The 18,761-nt window shown below is 41.9% G+C and overlaps 2 protein-coding genes across 6 annotated transcripts; both read right to left on the bottom strand.

Annotated features, from left to right (window-relative positions):
- Positions 1 to 187: 187 nt before the first annotated feature.
- On the bottom strand, positions 188 to 5,668 carry LOC139380960 (T-cell surface glycoprotein CD4-like). Of its 2 annotated transcripts, none has more exons than XM_071124173.1 (9): positions 5,136 to 5,635; positions 4,171 to 4,212; positions 3,400 to 3,579; positions 3,093 to 3,230; positions 2,358 to 2,609; positions 2,168 to 2,272; positions 1,623 to 1,771; positions 1,126 to 1,193; positions 188 to 835 (listed from the first exon to the last, which is right to left on the bottom strand). In XM_071124173.1, the coding sequence occupies exons 2-9, from the start codon at positions 4,205 to 4,207 to the stop codon at positions 766 to 768; spliced, it is 999 nt and encodes a 332-aa protein (XP_070980274.1). In that variant the 5' UTR covers positions 4,208 to 4,212; positions 5,136 to 5,635; the 3' UTR covers positions 188 to 765. The 2 variants fall into 2 exon arrangements, with proteins under 2 accessions (XP_070980274.1, XP_070980266.1); XM_071124165.1 differs by having other exon boundaries at positions 655 to 835; positions 5,543 to 5,668.
- Positions 5,669 to 7,006: 1,338 nt separating this feature from the next.
- LOC139366817 (ubiquitin carboxyl-terminal hydrolase 5-like) lies at positions 7,007 to 18,745 on the bottom strand. 4 transcript variants are annotated; one of them, XM_071104527.1, is made up of 20 exons: positions 18,182 to 18,745; positions 17,451 to 17,579; positions 16,586 to 16,652; positions 16,122 to 16,249; positions 15,411 to 15,556; positions 14,860 to 15,044; positions 14,496 to 14,590; positions 13,949 to 14,142; positions 13,691 to 13,762; positions 12,965 to 13,055; positions 12,645 to 12,770; positions 12,387 to 12,540; positions 10,644 to 10,818; positions 10,214 to 10,302; positions 9,794 to 9,922; positions 9,221 to 9,364; positions 8,839 to 8,981; positions 8,411 to 8,561; positions 7,988 to 8,072; positions 7,007 to 7,768 (listed from the first exon to the last, which is right to left on the bottom strand). In XM_071104527.1, exons 1-20 carry the CDS (start codon positions 18,287 to 18,289, stop codon positions 7,675 to 7,677), a joined length of 2,505 nt encoding a protein of 834 aa, XP_070960628.1. In that variant the 5' UTR covers positions 18,290 to 18,745; the 3' UTR covers positions 7,007 to 7,674. The 4 variants fall into 4 exon arrangements, with proteins under 4 accessions (XP_070960628.1, XP_070960616.1, XP_070960622.1 ...); XM_071104515.1 differs by having other exon boundaries at positions 9,737 to 9,922; positions 18,182 to 18,496; XM_071104521.1 differs by having other exon boundaries at positions 9,737 to 9,922; positions 16,586 to 16,649; positions 18,182 to 18,469.
- Positions 18,746 to 18,761: the final 16 nt, after the last annotated feature.

Raw genomic sequence — 18,761 nt, 5'->3', positions numbered from 1 at the left:
ACTCCCAAGACATAACTCGACATGGTTGGAGTCTACATTGTTACTGACAGCTGTCTGCACTCTACTGCACCAGTTAAGTGAAACATAACCACGGACAACGCCACTAGAATGTATGTAATAGGAGGCTGAAGTAAGTGGTAAAAAAGACTCAAGTAAAAAGTATACTCATTAAAAGTGAGACAAAGACTGCAAAAAATATGCTTTATTGGTTACTATGATCTTCATTCCCTTCAACAAGAAAACACATGAACTGAACAGGCATATCAATTCATAACTTAACAAGCAGGTATTTAAAAAAAAAAAGTAGCCATAAAGTTGACAAAATTGCAACGTCTGTAAATAGGCCACGCTGAACAATATAACAGCAAGAATCATTGCAAAAGCCTTCGAAAACCGTACGGTATACATCTGCGGCTTTGTGTGAAAATGAATAATCATTGAGTATTATCTAAGTACAAAGATGCAATGCATTAGAGGATGGCCGTACAATGCCAGGAAAGACGTCTGATGACATTCAATAACATAGGTAAGAATAACATTGCTTGTTTCTTTCTTCAACACGTGATTTTCAGTTTATATCATTTCATCATTCATATTTTTTAAATGGACATAAGCCCATTTACATTATCTCACCCCCCCCCCCACCCCCTCTCTCTCTCCCTTGGGTCACTCTAACTGTATAAGACTACTTTTCTCTCTCTCTCATTTTTCCATCCACCCTGTGTCGTCGATCAAGCCTGTTCCAGCCCATAATGCTACGCTCCATCAGCGCTGTTTCAGTGGTACAGCCAAAGGCTTCTCTCTCTGTGTCCTCCGAGGTGGACCCACTTGTGTGCTGTGAAATACATGTGTTACAATATTAAACTTGACAATGTATCACTAACTACTTTATATTACACAGTTCCGTGTATTTTAACTATTATTTCCATAGCCGGCAAACCTGATTCAACTTGTAAACTAATCATCAAGCACTTGAATAGGCGAATCAGGTGAGCTAGTTCAGAGCTACAACAAATTGTAAAGGGGGAGGTTTGAAAACCACTGGTCTATGTGACCGTTCAGGAATATACAGTGTGCAGAAATTCCCTTCTATGATTCTACTAGATATAGCAATAGAGTAGCTACCGGTTACACTGGCAGTAGTCGTTGGACTTCAAGGGCTCTCTGTTGTTCTTCACCTTCCGGGCTCTTCTCTGAGGGAGAAAAAAAAGTATTGTCTTTCTCTTTCATTTGCTGTTAAGCACTTGCTCCACTTGAATATAACTAAATGAATATTTAATTGGGTTATAGACATAGCTGTGGGAAGTCTGGGTGCTGCAGCACCCCCTGAAAAATCTGAATTTAAAAAAGTTATTAATAAAAATATATTTTTTCTCTCAAACCAGTAGTGCGTGCACTGGGCCTTTACTAGTCTTGTATTAGCAGACCAATACAGCTTTCTGTACAGACTTTAAAAAAAAAAAAAAATATATATATATATATATATATATATATATATATATATAAATATATAGAAATATTGCTTATATTATATATTATATTGCTTATAGATCACTTTGGGTTATAAGTTTGGCAGTGACATTTTCATTGATCCCTTCCTCCCCTCCTGCCTGTCTCCTTACCTTAATTATTTTGTTCCTGTGGTACAGGAGAACAATGGTCACCAGGAGTAAGACCACGACCAAGCATCCTGCTCCCACTGCCACCCACACCCACAGGCTTAAGCCCAGTATGGACACCCCCTCAACGGGCTGCTCAACGCCTTTGGTACCTGAGAGACACACAACCAGGGAGCGCCTCAGTGAAGACCTTGAAGTGACACTCACTACAAAATCTCTGTATTGACGTCAATGCACGGTTGACTCGAAATTTGGCATTTCACACCATGGTTTTTCAAGTTAGGATTTGTCCCCTATCTGTCAAATGGTGTGGAGATAGAATGTACCATAGTTTCTTTTGTGAATAATTGATTTTATTGAATCACTTTAGATTAATGAGAAACATTCAAGTATTTTGTTGTTTTTACTTTTTCAACAACCCCTCCTCCCACCCTGAATTGACCAATGTCAAGGAGGGATTGAATCAAGTAAGAGCTTCCAATACCTTTACCATGATGAAAATGAAACTATGAATCAGTATACAGTGTTCATAAAGTAGTGATACTCACAGTGATCGCAAGCTGTCACAGTTTTTACATCAGAGTTAGGTCCACTGTGCCCCTGCTCATCATCTGGGCCCTTCACCGGCAAGAGGGGCTTAGCAGTCAACAAACCTGGGAGAGAAAAGACAAAAGCATTGTTATTTAAATTTTTATCATGATTGTATTGGGGATGCTACCAAAACCACCTTTTACCTACTTTTCACATTGATGGTCTGAGTCTCTTTGTGTATCTTCTCATTCTGAGTAATCTGACATGTCCATTCTCCTGTGTCTGACAGGGCCACAGAGCTGAAAGTGACATTCCCAAAGCCAGGTCGTACAGGGGCCCCTGCCGCCATTCCACCTGGACTAAGCCACTCCACACTGGGCAAGGGATCCACTCCGGTCACCTGGCACTCGAGGATAGCATTGGTGCCTTGGATGAGGACATTGGTGGGGTGGACATTGACTGGTACAGACAGGAGGGGGGGGAGAGGGGAAATAAAGAGGGAGGGGTAGAGTATGAAAAGAAAGAGAGGAGGAAAAGATAGGGAGAGAAGAGACAGAGGGAGAAATGTCTAAATTGAACATGGAAGCTTTCGCCACATGAATTCTTCCATTATAATTTGCCTCTGGTGAAGACCTGGGTTTAAATACTATTTTAAATATTATATTAGCTTTAGCCTGCCTGGAGTGCTAAGTGGATGGGGATTGCACTTTTGAGACATTTCTATTGGTTCCATTGCAACATGGAAGCTCAATCAAGCACAGATACAGCATTCAAAATGATTTAAAATAGTATTTGAACCCAGATCTGCTTGGGTGGTGTCATTCAAATGTACTAGCAATAATAATATCACTTCATTATCACTGCTATAAAAACTGCTAGTTTGCAGGACTGGTGTCCACATTCACTTGCTAAACACCCCCATAACCCTATGTGGAGTGACACCTGTGACAATGTCGAGTCTGTGATCCATCTTTTTCCCGTCCACCATACAGATGTAAAGTCCGGCGTCACCACCCTGTAGAGCAGAGATTTCCAGCTTGTCCCCTCTTATTTTCGCCCTTTCAACCATGGGAGCATTTCCTGGCATGGGGAAAAGACACAGACTATAATGAACACGTACAAAGCGCCATGTGTACATTTGTTATACTTCATATGATCTCTGCAGTATTTTAGGAAACACTTATTGTTACTGCTACTTTTTCATGAAATAACCAATGTATTTCTTTATAATGAGCTCTCTTCTATCCACCTTTCCGCTGGCTGCCAGTCTTCCCTTTAATGCCCATGATCGACACAGATTCACTTTCACCCACAGCTTTATGTCTCCACTCTACATCCTTGTTAGAGGTCTTGACTCCACAATCAATATTGACGGGCAGACCAATTCTCTTGTAGATCACCTCACCCACCACATGGAGAATACACAGGGCTGAGCGGAGAAAGAGAGAGAATAAGAGAGGGAGAGAAAGTACTGCAATCACTTTATTATTGTTTAAGTACTTATGTTACTTGTATTATTATTTATTATTAACTTTCCATTTCAATAAAGCATATTGAATTGAAACTGAATTCATAGAGAGAGATATCTGTTCATTTATTTTCCCTTTCATACTATTTGCACATTGTTACAACACTGTACATAGCCAGCAATATAACATTTGAAATGTACATATTATTTTAAAACTTTTGTGAGTGTAATGTTTACTGTTCATTTTGGATGGTTTTTAGTTCCCTTGTTTATTTCCCTTTTGTTAATAGTCTATTCCACTTGCATTGGCAATGTAAACATATGTTTCCCATGCCCATAACGCCCTTTGAGTGTAATAGAAAGAGAAAGAAGAGAAAAATGTGTGTGTATGTGAAAAAGGTGTGTGTGTGTGTGTGTGTGTGTGAAAAAGTGTGTGTGTGTGTGTGTGTGTGAAAAAGGTGTGTGTGTGTGTGTGTGAAGGGTCAAAGTAAGAGTAAAATGAATACAATAACATTTTAATATTTCATTCATGTAGTGTAGATCTTTACCCACCAAACACAAACCAGGACAAGGTCTTCATATAGGACATTTTATCTGAAATATGGAATACAAATTTAAATTACATTCTTGCAGTCACAATGCATAGAACATTTTAAGGAGAGATTGACACTTTTGAAACATCTAAAATGTCAAATATATTCTATAAAAATTATCTTAAACCTTTGTTTGGCTTAAGTACATTTCTAAGTAGAGTTTAATCTAGACTTTATGTTCTTACACGTGCTTCTGTTTGAGCGAACTTGTGGATTCTAACCACAATTTTGAAATGGACAAAAATGCAGTAGCCAAATGATTCTTAGATTCGTATTATCATGATGTATTATCGCACCTTGATTAACTCACAAACAGTGATAGGCTACAGACAATTATTGTTTGATATTGTGTAGGTTATTGAGTAGGCGGTTAATCTATGGTTGATTTATTTGCAAAGAAGTAGCCTAACAAATAAAACATGGTAAAAAACGTAGATGCCTGTTCGATAAAAGCCTATGCTACAATATCTAATTGATATACTATTGATAAAGAGCGATTCATTTGCTATAACTATTATTTTTTAAACATATAATTATTCAAGTTAATGAAACATCATACATTTCCTTGTGTGTTATGGAACATTGTAATAGCCTACTTGATCGTGGTGATTCAACAGTTTTAAGGCCAGGCCCCACAGGCTGAAACAATTTTTTTTGCATCTACCTATCAGTTTTGACATTTGTTGGTGTTTGTCTGTTAATATTTGTATTTTCAAAAAGTAAACATAAAAATGCCAAAAACTTGATGAAAATGTAGATTTTCTTTAGTTAATCATACTACCATCATCAACATTTTAATGAATTTTAAACACTTTAAAATCGACGTATATCAATATTTTCAAAGCTCACTACAATAAATTACAGATAATGTAAATTCCCATTTCATAGAGAATGTCACAAACTGGACTATATTTAGTAACTTACTTTGAAGAGATGGTGATTCGGTCTAAATAGGCGTTTGGTAGTCTAAATTCAGTGTGTTAACTGCCATTTCCCTGAAGTCAGATTCTTCCCACACCCCAACTAAGAAGCATCTGCGTTAATCAAATTTTAGTCCGGTCCGGGAGTGTTTTAACAAAATGAAACCAAAATATTTAGGCTGGCTTCGTCCAGAAAAATGGATTTGTGCAATATAGTTGTGTCTAAATTCAACTGTTAAATGTTGATTGTCCGTCCCCTCTTGCCTTCAGCATTTCCCACGTTTAAAAAAATAAAAATAAAACTCCTCTCCTCTCCGGGTAAAAAAAAAACCCATATAGCCCATGTAACTGAACTAGCTCCGACAAAACATACGGAAACATTAATATTACCTGATCTGATTTGTAATTTACCTGAACTGGATTCTCAAAACGGCTTAGGTTACAAAAATCTGAGAAAAAAATCCTTACGCGACAATACACTAATGAGTATGCGTTGAGGATAGTGACAGTAGAGCAGAATGAGATCGAAGAAAAAACTTCTGCACTTTGGAAAGATTGTGGGTTTCCGCATGCTACCTGCATGCGCCTTTGCAAACTCCTTATTTGATTCTGTATTTACCTTCCACCACAGTGACCCAACTTCATAGGAAATGGGCTCCTTACTATTAAAGGTGCAATCTGACTGACTGCATATAACTAACAAGTATCGTGATATACTTTATGATTATCCTTTATAACGTGAACTTGACCGTGATACCGCCTAAACGTCTAATGTAAATATAGTATGTGCTTTTCCATTATCAATTGTAGCCTACTTTAAAAATCGACCTCATAAAACCACGCTATTAAAGAAAATAAATGTCGGATAGTCTTTTTTCCGCCTATCATCCAAATAAAATCGAATGGCAAAACTGATATTAATCAATGGGATGGCCTTGGGTCTTCGATGCATGTGGCCATGAAGATACACACACCTGAAAGACTACTAAATTAGTTATTTGAAGATCCTAGTAACAACCAGAGTAAAATGAGTCACAATGCAGTATGGCATCAGGTATAACTGATATCAACCAATTAACCCCCCTCCAAGCCACACAATGATCCCACTCCCACCCAGTGATGAAGACTAGACCTATGATTGCACTCTCACCATGTGTCCCTGTCATGTAACTGTTAGAGGAATTTTGATTCCTAGATGTTCATTAACCAATTCAATTAAAACACTCTGTCCGTTTCTAAGAATTTGTAAGATCCTTATTTGCATAAAATGGACAGAGACCAGCCTTAAAAGTAATCAGTAGAATTTATTTCCGAGAGCTCTGCTCTTAATCACATGTTCATTAGGTTATATCACACATAGCGTCATAGCTTTTATTATGTCCCTCCTCTTCTTGGACATTGTCTCTCTTCCTCTTGGACAATGGCTTAGCTACTTTTCAATGTAATTCCAACACACACATATTGTTTCTTATGTTACACAATCTATTGCAAGTCTTACGGTTTTTCCCCTCCCTGGATAGGGTCAGAATTTTCTCCTGTTGTTAGTTTCACTGTGGTCACAAGTTGTCTGTTAACACTTCCTCTTGGTCTATGTACAAACATCTTACTCTTCAGGAAGCATAGAATTCTGTTAATTAATGTTCGTTATAATTCCACATAAAATGTATACACTATTTAGTCATTATTGATAAAAATCCTCCAACAGTAACAACCCTCTGGAAGATGTTGAGCCTGTGGCCTGAAGTCAGTGCAGAGCACCATGACTCACCTGGTGTCCCTGGCTCTTCAGTAAGAGCCTGAATGTAAGGACCCAGCGCAGCAGGGCCACTAGACGACCAGTCACATCCATCTCAACACAATCACACAACAAGCAGGGGCAGCAGAAAGACATCTTTATTTTGTCACAGCAGAAGTAACAAAGTTATTTATTTTAACAAAATAAACAAAAATACACCAGATATCACCCTCACCACACTTGAAAGAACAACCAGTTTGGTTTTTTTAATACACATTTTATGACATTTTTTTGTATATTAACTCTCTCTATTACTGTGGACGCCGAACTTATGAAAATGCGATGTCGGAACACAGAAGGGAGGCGGTGCTTGGCTTAAGAAGCAATGACAACACAACAGATGCTAGTCAATAAGAGATGAGTGGCATGTTGTTCAGGGAAGAGGGGGGTGGGAACATTGTTGCATTAGACACTGTATAATGATACCAGTATCTATTATGAGTTGACTGGTGTCAGTTGCAAGATGAGTATAGACTTAGAAGGGGTGAACACACCAGCAGCCTTCCACCAACACTACAGTGTTTATTGTAAAAGTGAAATAAAAATGGAAAGACACTTCTCCTTTAAACACCCCATCCATTCCACCTGCCTGTGTCTGCGTACATAGCTGTAGGAAAATTGTATTTATTTAAACCCTACATTTGTCAGTTCAGAAGCTTGTGTCAGAGCATTCTTAGTAGCTCAGTGTGAGTGTGTACATGTTAGCGACCCTCTTCCCCTCCCTAAGTGAAACTCTGCCCCCCTCCGTTCACTCGGTGACTCTCCGGTAGAAGTAGAGGTAACCCAGGTCCTTGGGCGGCTTCTCTGAGGCACACACTTTCTGATCGTTAAAGATAACCCACCTGTGAGTGAGAGAAGAGGGAAGAGAAAAGGCACAGACAGACATGAGAAGACAAGAAACAGTACTTTAAAGCTTTGTCGAGATTGTTATAGCCACAGAATCTCAATAGCAACACCGTGCGCAACAGCAGTGGGGTATTAAGTAGAACGACAGTCATGTATCAAGTGTGTGTATAAAGGAGTGGTTTCTTCTATATGAAATGAAAGAGGATGGCGCTTACTGTTGGTCCTTCTTGATGTGGCAGACGTAGTGGCCGCACATAGTGCTCGTGCCCATGTGACTGATGAAGGCAAACAGCTCATACTCTGGAAGAGAGGGGGAGGGAGAGGAGTGGGGGGGATAGAGGAGAAAAAACAAGACATGCAAAGCGGAGACATCAGTGACAGTGTGCATCTATACTGCAAAAGGACATCAATTTGGAGTCTGTGCGTATTGTCGAAACACATTTAAATATGCTTTCCACAAAGAGTAAGTCAATAACCAATACATGTTGAGGGGGAAAAAAAGGAGTATATTCTTTGTTTTCCAGGAGTGCATACCTGTTCTTATAATAATAATAAAAAAAAGGATGCTTGAAGAGAATATTAAAATATGTTCAAACATCCAACCCAAACTAAATCCCTTCCTCTCACTGTTGACTTACTGCCAGGTCCGTCTCGGACTTTAGGCCCAGGAGGGGGCTCCCTGGACCCCTCACTCTCGGCGGCCGAGCGGCCCCCCTCCGAAACTTCCATGGACTCTAGATCATCCAGGTGGGAGAAGATCCAGTCCACGGCGCGCTCTAGGACGTTACTCTGGAAGAGAGGGATAGGAGAGACCACTTGGTTAAAGGTTGGAGACCTGACCAGCAGCACAAATGAGTGTGAACTTCAAACGTGTGCTAGAATAGAATATATTGTGCCAAAGGTCTAATCATATCAGTAAATTCCACAAGGTGAATACAGCTACTGAGCATGTGTGAAATCTCACTGCAGTTTTTGTATCATTTCTTTTCAGCAACATCAAGGAGTGCTGTCACTACAGCAGTGCTAGATGTGAAGGGTAGTAATGTTAAGGGAAACACTGTCTCACCGTGGCCCTCAGTGCACGCGTGGCCTGGTCTCGGCTGAAGCCCATGGAGACGATGGTTGCTAGGTGCTCCTCAGAAACGCTCTCTGTGGGCGTGGTTCCGGGAGCCGAGCTGGTGCCTGGCAACACCATGGGAGCGGAGAAATCTGCAGCCAATCCACAGATGGGGAGGAAACGTGAATGTAATAGTGAAATTACTATTGTAAAACTTGAGTAACAACATTGCTGGAAATTACTGACTGGTTCTACTTCACGTTCAAACACATGGCAGTCCATACCATCTAATTAAATCACTTACATTTCTCAACAACCACCACCCACTTACAGCCCTACATCCATTACAGACACACGTGTTTGATGGTGTATTTGGCACAACTGATCCCACCTGGGTCGTCCATGTGGCCCATGACCCAGTTCATGGCTGCGTCGATTCCAGTATTCCCAGTATAGTACACAGCCTTCCTGCAGGCCTCCAGTGGGAATCCCATCTCACACAACTGGGACACGGTGGAGTCGTCCAGGACTGGGGCTGAGAGAGAGAGAGAGAGAGAGAGAGCGAGCGAGGAGGGGACAGGGTCTAATTATGTGGATGCACTCCACAGACGGCAGCAACAATAAGGATGTCATGAATGGACTTAACTGCTGAGAAACTGGACATTTGGAGACGGACAACGAAATAAAACCACATGTTGGCAAACCATACTAAACTCATATTCTGGACAATAAGAGCAAACCAAGTCTCTTTCGCACCACATCACCTCATTGAAAATACAAAAACAAACTTCAAAAAAGGTTTGAACACAAAAACATGGAGAAAACATAAAAGAGGGAAAGAAGAAAGGAAAAGATGGTGACGGGACGACAGGATGAAGGAAGGGAAGATCAGAAAAGACAGACTGACACAGTAGTGGGGAGTAGAGCGAGTCGTCCTCCTCGTTGCCGTGGGAACCCAGGATACCTTTGACCTCCACGTCAGGGGTCATGAGAGGGGGTGGGGCCACCTCTGGCAGAAGCTCCTCCCCCGGCTGCTGGCCGGTCCCACGAAGCGCAGTCAGGTCCAGCGTGTCGGGAACGTCGATGCTCACGTCTGCAGGGATAAACAAACATCTATTTAGTTGACCGGGACTGTGCCACATTAATCCAACGTTCAATTCTCCCATTAATGGAAAAGTCATTTCATCTGTGGTTCCTTGGACTTGTCAAGAAACTACAGTGGAATTTCCCACTTGAATTTAACTGATAGCGTCTGTGATAACCCACAGGTGTAGATGTTGCATGCGTATAAATGACAATAAATGACAAATGTAAATGACAATACAATTCAATACAGAAGATCACGTAGACCTTGTTTACACTGTGTGCAGAGCAGACTACTCACCCAGTTTCTTGGGGACCCAGTCCTGTCCAAAAGTGAACTTCTTAACCTGGATAACCATGTGGTCAGGGAAAGAGGCAAAGCGGGTGGTCCTGAAAGAGGGGTGAAGAGAGAGAGAGGGAGACTAATTACAAACAACATTTTCCCTAGGAAAATGCATTGATTGATGGATGATTTAATTCAGTGTTTTACAACTCCAGTCCCCCCAACAGCACAGATTTTTGTTGTACCCCCCCGGGCAAACTCACCTGATTCAACTCATTGAGGGCTTGATGATTAGTTGACAAGTTGAATCAGGCGTGCCTGTCCGGGGCTATAACAAAAATCTGTGCTGTGGTGGGTACTCGTGGACTGGAGTTGGGAAATACATTTCATTGACTGGGAAACTGATTGATAGATTGATTGACTGACTGAATCGTGTGCGTTGTCATACTTGGTGGCGGTGGTCTTGGCCTGCGCGGCGGAGCTCCAGAAGTCTGTGAGAGTCTCTGGTTCGCTGAGCGCCGCCATGCACGCTGTGAACGGGATACAGGCGCGCACCGGCGCGGGGGGAGGGGCTCCCGACGAGTCTGCCTCCTCGCGCCGACGCTCAGCCTCCTGCAGCTCCTCTGATAGAGACATAATTCATTTTTTACATTTAAATAAATGTTATTTTATGAAGAATATACACTACCGTTCAAAAGTTTGGGGTCACTTAGAAATGTCCTTGTTTTTGAAAGAAAAGCAAATGTTTTGTCCATTAAAATAACATTAAATTGATCAGAAATACAGTGTAGACATTGTTAATGTTGTAAATAGCTATTGTAGCTGGAAACAGCTGATTTTTTATGGAATATCTACATAGGTGTACAAAGGCCCATTATCAGCTACCATCACTCCTGTGTTCCAATGGCACGTTGTGTTAGCTAATCCAAGTTTATCATTTTAAAAAGGCTAAATGATCATTAGAAAACCCTTTTGCAATTATGTTAGCACAGCTGAAAACTGTTGTGCTGATTAAAGGAGCAATAAAACTGGCCTTCTTTAGACTAGTTGAGTATCTGGCTCTAACCAGAATAGAAAGGAGTGGGAGGCCACAGTGCACAACTGAGCAAGAGGACAAGTACATCAGTGTGTCTAGTTTGAGAAACAGACGCCTCACAAATCCTCAACTGGCAGCTTCATTAAATAGTACCCGCAAAACACCAGTCTCAACGTCAACAGTGAAGAGGTGGACTCCGGGATGCTGGCCTTCTTGGCAGAGTTGCAAAGAAAAAGTTCTCAGACTGGCTAATAAAAAGAAAAGATTAAGATGGGAAAAAGAACACAGACACTGGACAGAGGAAGATTGGAAAAAAGTGTTATGGACAGACAAATCTAAGTTTGAAGTGTTCTGATCACAAAGAACAACATTCGTGAGACGCAGAAAAAACGAAAAGATGCTGGAGGAGTGCTTGACACCATCTGTCAAGCATGGACAAGGCAATGTGATGGTCTGGGGTGCTTTGGTGATGGTAAAGTGGGAGCCTTGTACAGGGAAAAAGGGATCTTGAAGGACGAAGGCTATCACTCCATTTTGCAACGCCATGCCATACCCTGTGGACGGCGCTTAATTGGAGCCAATTTCCTCCTAAAACAGGACAATGACCCAAAGCACAGGTCCAAACTATGCAAGAACTATTTACGGAAGATGCAGTCAGCTGGTATTCTGTCTATAATGGAGTGGCCAGCACAGTCACCAGATCTCAACCCTATTGAGCTGGTGTGGGAGCATCTTGACCGTACGTAAGAAGTGCCCATCAAGCCAATCCAACTTGTGGGAGGTGCTTCAGGAAGCATGGGGTGAAATCTCTACAGATTACCTCAACAAATTGACAACTAGAATGCCAAAGGTCTGTAAGGCTGTAATTGCGGCAAATGGAGGATTCTTTGACGAAAGCAAAGTTTGAAGGACACAATTATTTCAATTAAAAATCATTATTTACAACTTTGTCAACATCATGACTATATTTCCTATTCATTTTGCAACTCATTTCATGTATTTCTAAGTGACCCCAAACTTTTGAACGGTAGTGCATTTGACTTATAAAAACTTGTTGTTTGACTTATTTAATGAGGCTTCAATAAAAAACAAGGGCAGTTGATGGAGCAGAAGTAGACTCGCTGACACAAACTACATTTCCCTTGAGCCCCTCACCGGTGTTGGTGGCCTGGTCCATGGGCACAGGTAGCTGGAGGATGTAGTCCACCCTCTGCGTGTACTTTGCTTTCTGTGATTGCTGACACACGATCCTCTCCTCTACTAGGAAACGGAAGGCTTCAGACGGGTTCACCCCCGAACGACAGTTTCTCTGAAGTGGTGGTTAATAAAACAAAACTAAGAAAATGGGGTACAACAGGAGGGAACAATCTGATGACAGAAGATGGAAAGGGATGGAGTATGGGATGACTTTACCTCCACCATATTAATGAAGTGTAATAAGAACTCCTGGGCGTCTTGTTGCCGATTGGTGGAGAACTCTGGGTGGCCCCGCCCAACAAGTGCTTTGAACATGCGTGCCGCTATGCCAACCTGGTCACCCTGGAAACAAAACCATTTTTTATTTATTTAGACAATACACATGGAAAGTGAACACACAATCGCTTAATGTAAACAACTGGAAAAATCTTGTCATTTTGGAGGCAGGTGTTTGAGGCGCCAGTGCGCCAGGTTGCTAGCATTCTGACTTCTGAGAAAAACTTCTGCACAATCTTCCAGTGCTTCCATTCACTTACTCTGGGTTCAGAGCTGGGTTCAGAGCCCTCTCCGGGGTCAGGTGCTGGTTTGGAATACTCGCCCGACAACAGACCATAGCCCAGCTTTGCTCTGAAATAAGGAAGAGATGTTGAACACCAAAACAACATTGGAATAAAGTCCATTTAAAAATGTAGAAATAGAGGATAATAAAAACAGGAATTACTGATCCATCGGGAGAAATTCTACTTCTTAAAACTCTTATAAATTGTTTAAAGAGATTTGGTCCTAAGCCTGCAGATAGGTTTTTAGCCTGCATTTTGTTCTTCTTCAAATACTTAAAAATAAGTGCTAACAATTACCATCCCCGTATTTTATCTAATGCTAGCAGTGGCCATAGAAATTGATTGTTTTTGCTCAGATAAGTGAACAGTTAATGACATCTGGTGGAGAAAGACTGGCCTTTAGACAATGACCTACTGTCCATCCAAACATAACGCATGCATCTCACAGTGCCAATGACTATGCATGTGTGCCATAACAGTTGTATGCCAGTGTGACTAGCTTTGAATACACATGTGTTATAACCCCGACTCTGTGCTACTTCCAGACGCAGGTGTGTGTAGTCTCAAGGTTGTTGGGAAAGGGCAGGTTTAATTAACCTTATTTATGTTTGAGACTAAATGGTTAACAACGTTAAGTTTGTGTGTGTGTGTGTGCATGTTACACTGAAAAAAAAAAAAAAACAGCATTTGGTGGAAACTCACACTTGGGTTTTGAAGTCCTGGGTGGGGTCGCTTGGAGCTTCATCGAAGATCTTGTCAATGTTGGAGACGTACCTGAGGCGGGGTACACACACGACAGAGGGGTTTCGTGAGTATTTTCCAGCACTCTTTTCACAATCTGTCTCAATTTCTCTTTATCTCGGAGCCAATGGGCCCTGGTCAAAAGTAGTGCACCAGAAAAGGAATAGAGTTGAATCTGGGACGCAGACTAAGAGGTAGAAGTGATAGACGGTTACTGACTTGCTCTGGAAGTCAGGCACGGTGAAGAGGACTTGCATGACCGAGTTGAGGTAGCAGCTGTTGCCCAGGTTCTTCATGCCGGTGAGGCCAGGGCCTGACAGAGGCCGGAGGGTGGCCCCTGACTCCTGGATCACCTCCCACTCCCCCACACGCTGGTTCACCGCTATCTCCAGCTCTGTCATCGTATGCTCCGTCTGCAGGGGAAGAGAGGTGTCGAGGAGAGAGAGAAGAGAAACGGGGAAGGAACCGGAGAGGGAAAGACAATGACAGATGAACCAGATGGAGAGGACTGATCTCACTATGAGCCCCATCTCTCATTTCGTTGTTATAACACAATACATATGAGCTATTTAAAATGGGGCCAGGCCAGCTTTGAACATAATTTTGTCACTAAAACACTGGTAAGGCAAGTACGGAAAAGTATAGTCATTATTCATGAAGGAAAATGTCTGTCACTAAAGAAGAAGAGTCCTTAAACCACAACACAGCAGCAGGAGAGAGCCTGCCCATCGAGAACCTGTATCTTTTTTGATTTCGGCAGTCCTACCTTTTCCATGGTCATCATGTCGATGCCAAAGTGGGACAGGTGTTCGGGGAGCTTTGGATCCAGTACCATATCATCCTCGTCATAGGAGTACACATCTGGAAAGGCCACAGAAGCAAGTCAGACATCAAAAGCTCAAAGAATATAGCCTCTTACCCAGTTACAACTGTCTTCGAGTCAGACTTAAGTCTCAGAGTCCTTTTCCTTGCCAGTGTTTTCTTAATCTTCCCTTTTTAATAATAAGGGTAAGCTTCTCAATAGGGATTTGGTGACTGCTGGAATATTGGGACTAGTGAGAAGCACTTGGTAAATAAAACGGTATTGTGTTGTTTCAAGTGTCCAAGTATTCGTATTGTGTTGTCATCACCTGCTCCGTCGGGGGTGATGGTGCCCAGTTTGACGGCTAGAGGGTGTCCCGTCTGCTGGAAGTGCAGGAGGGCATGGTTGTTCCCCCCGGAGCCGTCAAAATACCTGCGACCGCAGAACACCCTTCCGTCCGACAGGTTCATCCACAGGTTCTCCTGCAGGTCACACACCTCACACCGCCAACCACTGGAAGACAGAGACAGAGCGAAAGGGGGGGGAAAGAGATGGAGAGGGGTGGGGAGAGCCAGAGAGAGAAAGAGAGAATCATCGAATTGTGGAGTGGAAGATGTAGGGACAATGAGAGATTGATAGAGAATTAACGATCATTCACTGAAACATTTATTTAGGCTACATATTGACATACATTATTTAATCAATTAATTACATTATCAGACCTTGTATAGGGTCCAAGTCTATAATGAAATTAATGGACATTTATGAAGCAAAAAGGAGGAAAATTGTCAACGTGTAAGTTCCTTTAATGCTGGAGTGCTCGTGACATTGTAGCCAATGCCAGCTCAGAACAGCAACCTAGCCTAACCAGCCTCTCACCTGGGAGGTATCTTGGTGCCGTTGTCGAGCTGCTTGAGTTCGACGGCGTGCCGGGACTCCGCCCGCACCTCGCCGTCCCACTGCTGCACCTGCAGGGCATGAGACACTGAGTCTGCAGACATCAGCCCTGCCATGGCTAGAGATACCTATAGGGATATAGAGAAGGTTAAAGGTGGTTACAACAAGAATGCATGGTCAATTTATATGAAGTGTAATACCTAGAGCAGGGGTCGTCAACAGGCTGCCCGTAAGGCTGCCCGTAGGCCAGAACCCTCCCGCTAGTGATTTTTTTGCCCCTCAAAGTTTTGTAAAAAAAAATAATAATAAGTGGAGGGTTCCCAAAAAAAATACTAAATTCAGCCAAAATTAGTTTACTTCAGGAAATCTGTTCCCAAGTATTCCCCACAACAAAAATTAGTGATTGTGTTTGAAAATAATTGAGACACGATCTCTTTTTGCGCTTAGCTGTGGTCAATTTGAAGAGTACAAATTATAATTAATTTCCATCTCCACAACCATTCCCTCTGACAAAAAAAAAAAAGCAGAATCGTGTTAGTTTCCTATGCACACACTGAATGAAGAGATTCAAAACTACATGCCCATGGCAATGATAGGGCCTATTTCTAAACACAGACAAACGCACAACACTCTTAAGAGATAATTAGCAAAGTTGAGGCAACACTTGAAGTGTTCACCCACAAAGTGTCTCACCCGCTCTCTCACAAGGTCCGGCATGGTGGCGAGGTCATCGGATGTAACTTCCTGTCTATCGGGGAAGAGGACGACTTTTACTTCCTCCTCATACTGCTCATGCTCCACGTTGAACCCACCCTCGATACCTGAGATAGAGAGAGGAGGAGGAGTATCAATAGTCATGATATAAGTTTCATCGATCTATCATGGCAGACTAATTTCTGAAAGTTTTGGTTCAACTGGATAGAATGGAAAATGTTGGTGTCAGCATCCCTAAAGGCTAGCCTGGGTACCAGTATGTTTAGTTATCATTCCACTCTTTATCATATGCTAAACACATGCTTTTCATGACATGGAATACAAGGATTGGAATGTTAGTAGAAACAGACTGGTACCCAGGCTACCTGAAGGCTGCTTCGGGATTCTTTGCACCTTTATAGCCCTGTCTGCTGAAAATGTGTTACTGTTAACTCTGCTGTTACCTATGGCTAATCGGGTTGGCTTCTTCTTGGGTGGGTCACCGGATCCAGAGTTCTCCTCATCTTCCTTCTGGGGAAAATGACAGTTCAAATTTAGTGAATTGTGGAATGTCTCCATCCACAAGAAAGGTGGGGCGGCAGGGTTAGAGTGTTGGACTAGTAACCGAAAGGTTTTAAGTTCAAATCCCCGAGCTGACAAGGTCTGTCGTTCTGCCCCTGAACAGGCATCATTGGCCGTCATTGAAAATAAGAATTTGTTCTTAACTGACTTGCCTAGTTAAATAAAGATAACTTTACATTTACACTGATAACTTTACAGCCTATCAAACCAATAAAGAAGTATTAACGTATGACAGTATGTGGTTTTCAATAAGAGTATTATAATTTTTTTAAAGTGATATATTGTATTTCTGGGTTCTGCCCCTGCCCTGGAAGAACGACACACACTGCCGTCATTGAAAATAAGAATTTGTTCTTCTAGAGACTTTGAGCAATCCAAACGGAATTAAAACCTGCTGAACAGGCCTCATTAGATGCTGCCACTTATATTTATTTTGTACGTCAATACTTTTGATACCAACTGAAATTTGGTATCAATGTGTTTGTGTGGCCGCTATTTATATTTTACCTTTATTTAACTTGGTAAATAGTTAAATAAACAAATTCTTATTTTCAATTAACAGAACGACAGATTTTTACCTTGTCAGCTCTGGGATTCGATCTTGCAACCTTTCGGTTACTAGGCTACCTGCCGCCCCAAGTGCCTCTACTGCTGGTTAGGCTACCTGCAGACACAAGTGCCTCTACTGCTGGCTAGACTCAGCCAGAGACTTCAGTAAAAGGTTTGAAGGAACAGCGTGTAACTCACCGGAGCTTTGCGGGTCCGGGAGATGTGCAGGTAAGCCCGCTGTCCGCTCCTGGTGTGGTGTCTATCCACATACTGGCTGCCGAACCCAAGGAAACTGTTCATGCACACATATAAGCCTCCTTCACTCTCCTAAAAAAAAGTTAAAATAAATGCGAGAACATTAAAAAGGGTTAGGCATTACATTGGCTGTCTTGGTAACTGGACAGCTGCTAGTTTACCCAACAACATATAACCGTACAGTAGTTGAAGTTTCCCACGCGACCAACTCATAACACTGAAGATTATCATGACAACAAATGACAGTGTGATTTTCTAGCATGCTAACTAGCCAGTTAGTTAGCTAAACAGTTGGAATGACACGTCGAGTGACAGCCATAGTTAGCCAACTGGCTAGCTAGCGTTAAACTTGAAATGTAACGTTGGCTAACTACGTAACGTTACTGCGAGTTCATGATGATAGTCGAAAATTATTTGACAACCTCTGGTTACGGCAGCTTGCTAACGTTAGCTGAATGGTAAAGATGTTAGCTGGCTAACGTTAACGTTTCTCAATGTAGCTACAGTAACGTTAGCAAACTAGTTAACGCGTTAGCTAGCTAACTACCCACTAGCTAGCTGTATAACTGGTAATTACACATAAAAAAATAAACAGCCCCAAAGAAAAAGTGTATATAAAAAAGACAGGTTTAATACTAAGCTAATAACGTTCGATCAGAAGATGGGTTACTCACCGGAGAAGAAAATGACAAGGCGCATTCGTCTTTGTGGACACGGTCCCCGGGCCTCGGAACCCGAATTGTGGACAGAACCGACATCAAAACCTCGCTTACCTCCGCCATCTCAAACTAACTAATTCTGCCTTCCAGTCGGACACTTGTTCCTGAGTTTGGACCCCAAGCTTTTGATTCCCCAGCTTTGAATATTGTCTGTTTGTATTGCTCTTCCCCTCTCTCTGTCTTCCTCCCAATGAATGGCTTGATGCCCCCCTGTTTGTGTGGACTCAAGGCCGAACGCGTATAGCACGCACCCGGTATCGTGGTAATCGTAATATATAGAGTATAAACTACTGCACAATTATGCGATGTTGCATTTGAGAGAGAAACATGAATTAAGTATGAATTCAGATAGCCAATTAATCAAATCTATATTAAAACGTTAATTAACTTCTAACAAATACATACAATAAGACGCACAGGCAAAATAGACAACATCTGCTTTATATCAAACGTAACCTTTTCCGTAATTACGGTCATGTTTAAAGGCTCGCCACCTCGACGATGAGAAGGCGAAAATGTCAGGGTTTTAACGCAC

This window comes from Oncorhynchus clarkii, chromosome 2 (genome assembly GCF_045791955.1).
Source record: "Oncorhynchus clarkii lewisi isolate Uvic-CL-2024 chromosome 2, UVic_Ocla_1.0, whole genome shotgun sequence".
Lineage (NCBI taxonomy): Eukaryota > Metazoa > Chordata > Actinopteri > Salmoniformes > Salmonidae > Oncorhynchus > Oncorhynchus clarkii.
The sequence above is the reverse complement of the archived record's forward strand: the minus strand, read 5'-3'. Positions and strand labels throughout refer to the sequence as shown.

Excerpts from the sequence above, each read along its gene's own strand:
- LOC139380960 (XM_071124165.1), bottom strand. The coding sequence starts at position 4,207 with ATGTCCTATATGAAGACCTTGTCCTGGTTTGTGTTTG. Across the intron at positions 3,231-3,399 it reads GACTGGCAGCCAGCGGAAAG|GAAATGCTCCCATGGTTGAA; the intron begins GTGGATAGAAGA and ends TCCCCATGCCAG. Across the intron at positions 2,610-3,092 it reads CAGACTCGACATTGTCACAG|TCAATGTCCACCCCACCAAT; the intron begins GTGTCACTCCAC and ends TGTCTGTACCAG.
- LOC139366817 (XM_071104515.1), bottom strand. The coding sequence starts at position 18,289 with ATGGCGGAGGTAAGCGAGGTTTTGATGTCGGTTCTGTCCACAATTCGG. Across the intron at positions 13,763-13,948 it reads GTGCCTGACTTCCAGAGCAA|GTACGTCTCCAACATTGACA; the intron begins GTCAGTAACCGT and ends ACCCCGCCTCAG. Across the intron at positions 12,541-12,644 it reads ACTTCATTAATATGGTGGAG|AGAAACTGTCGTTCGGGGGT; the intron begins GTAAAGTCATCC and ends CCACCACTTCAG.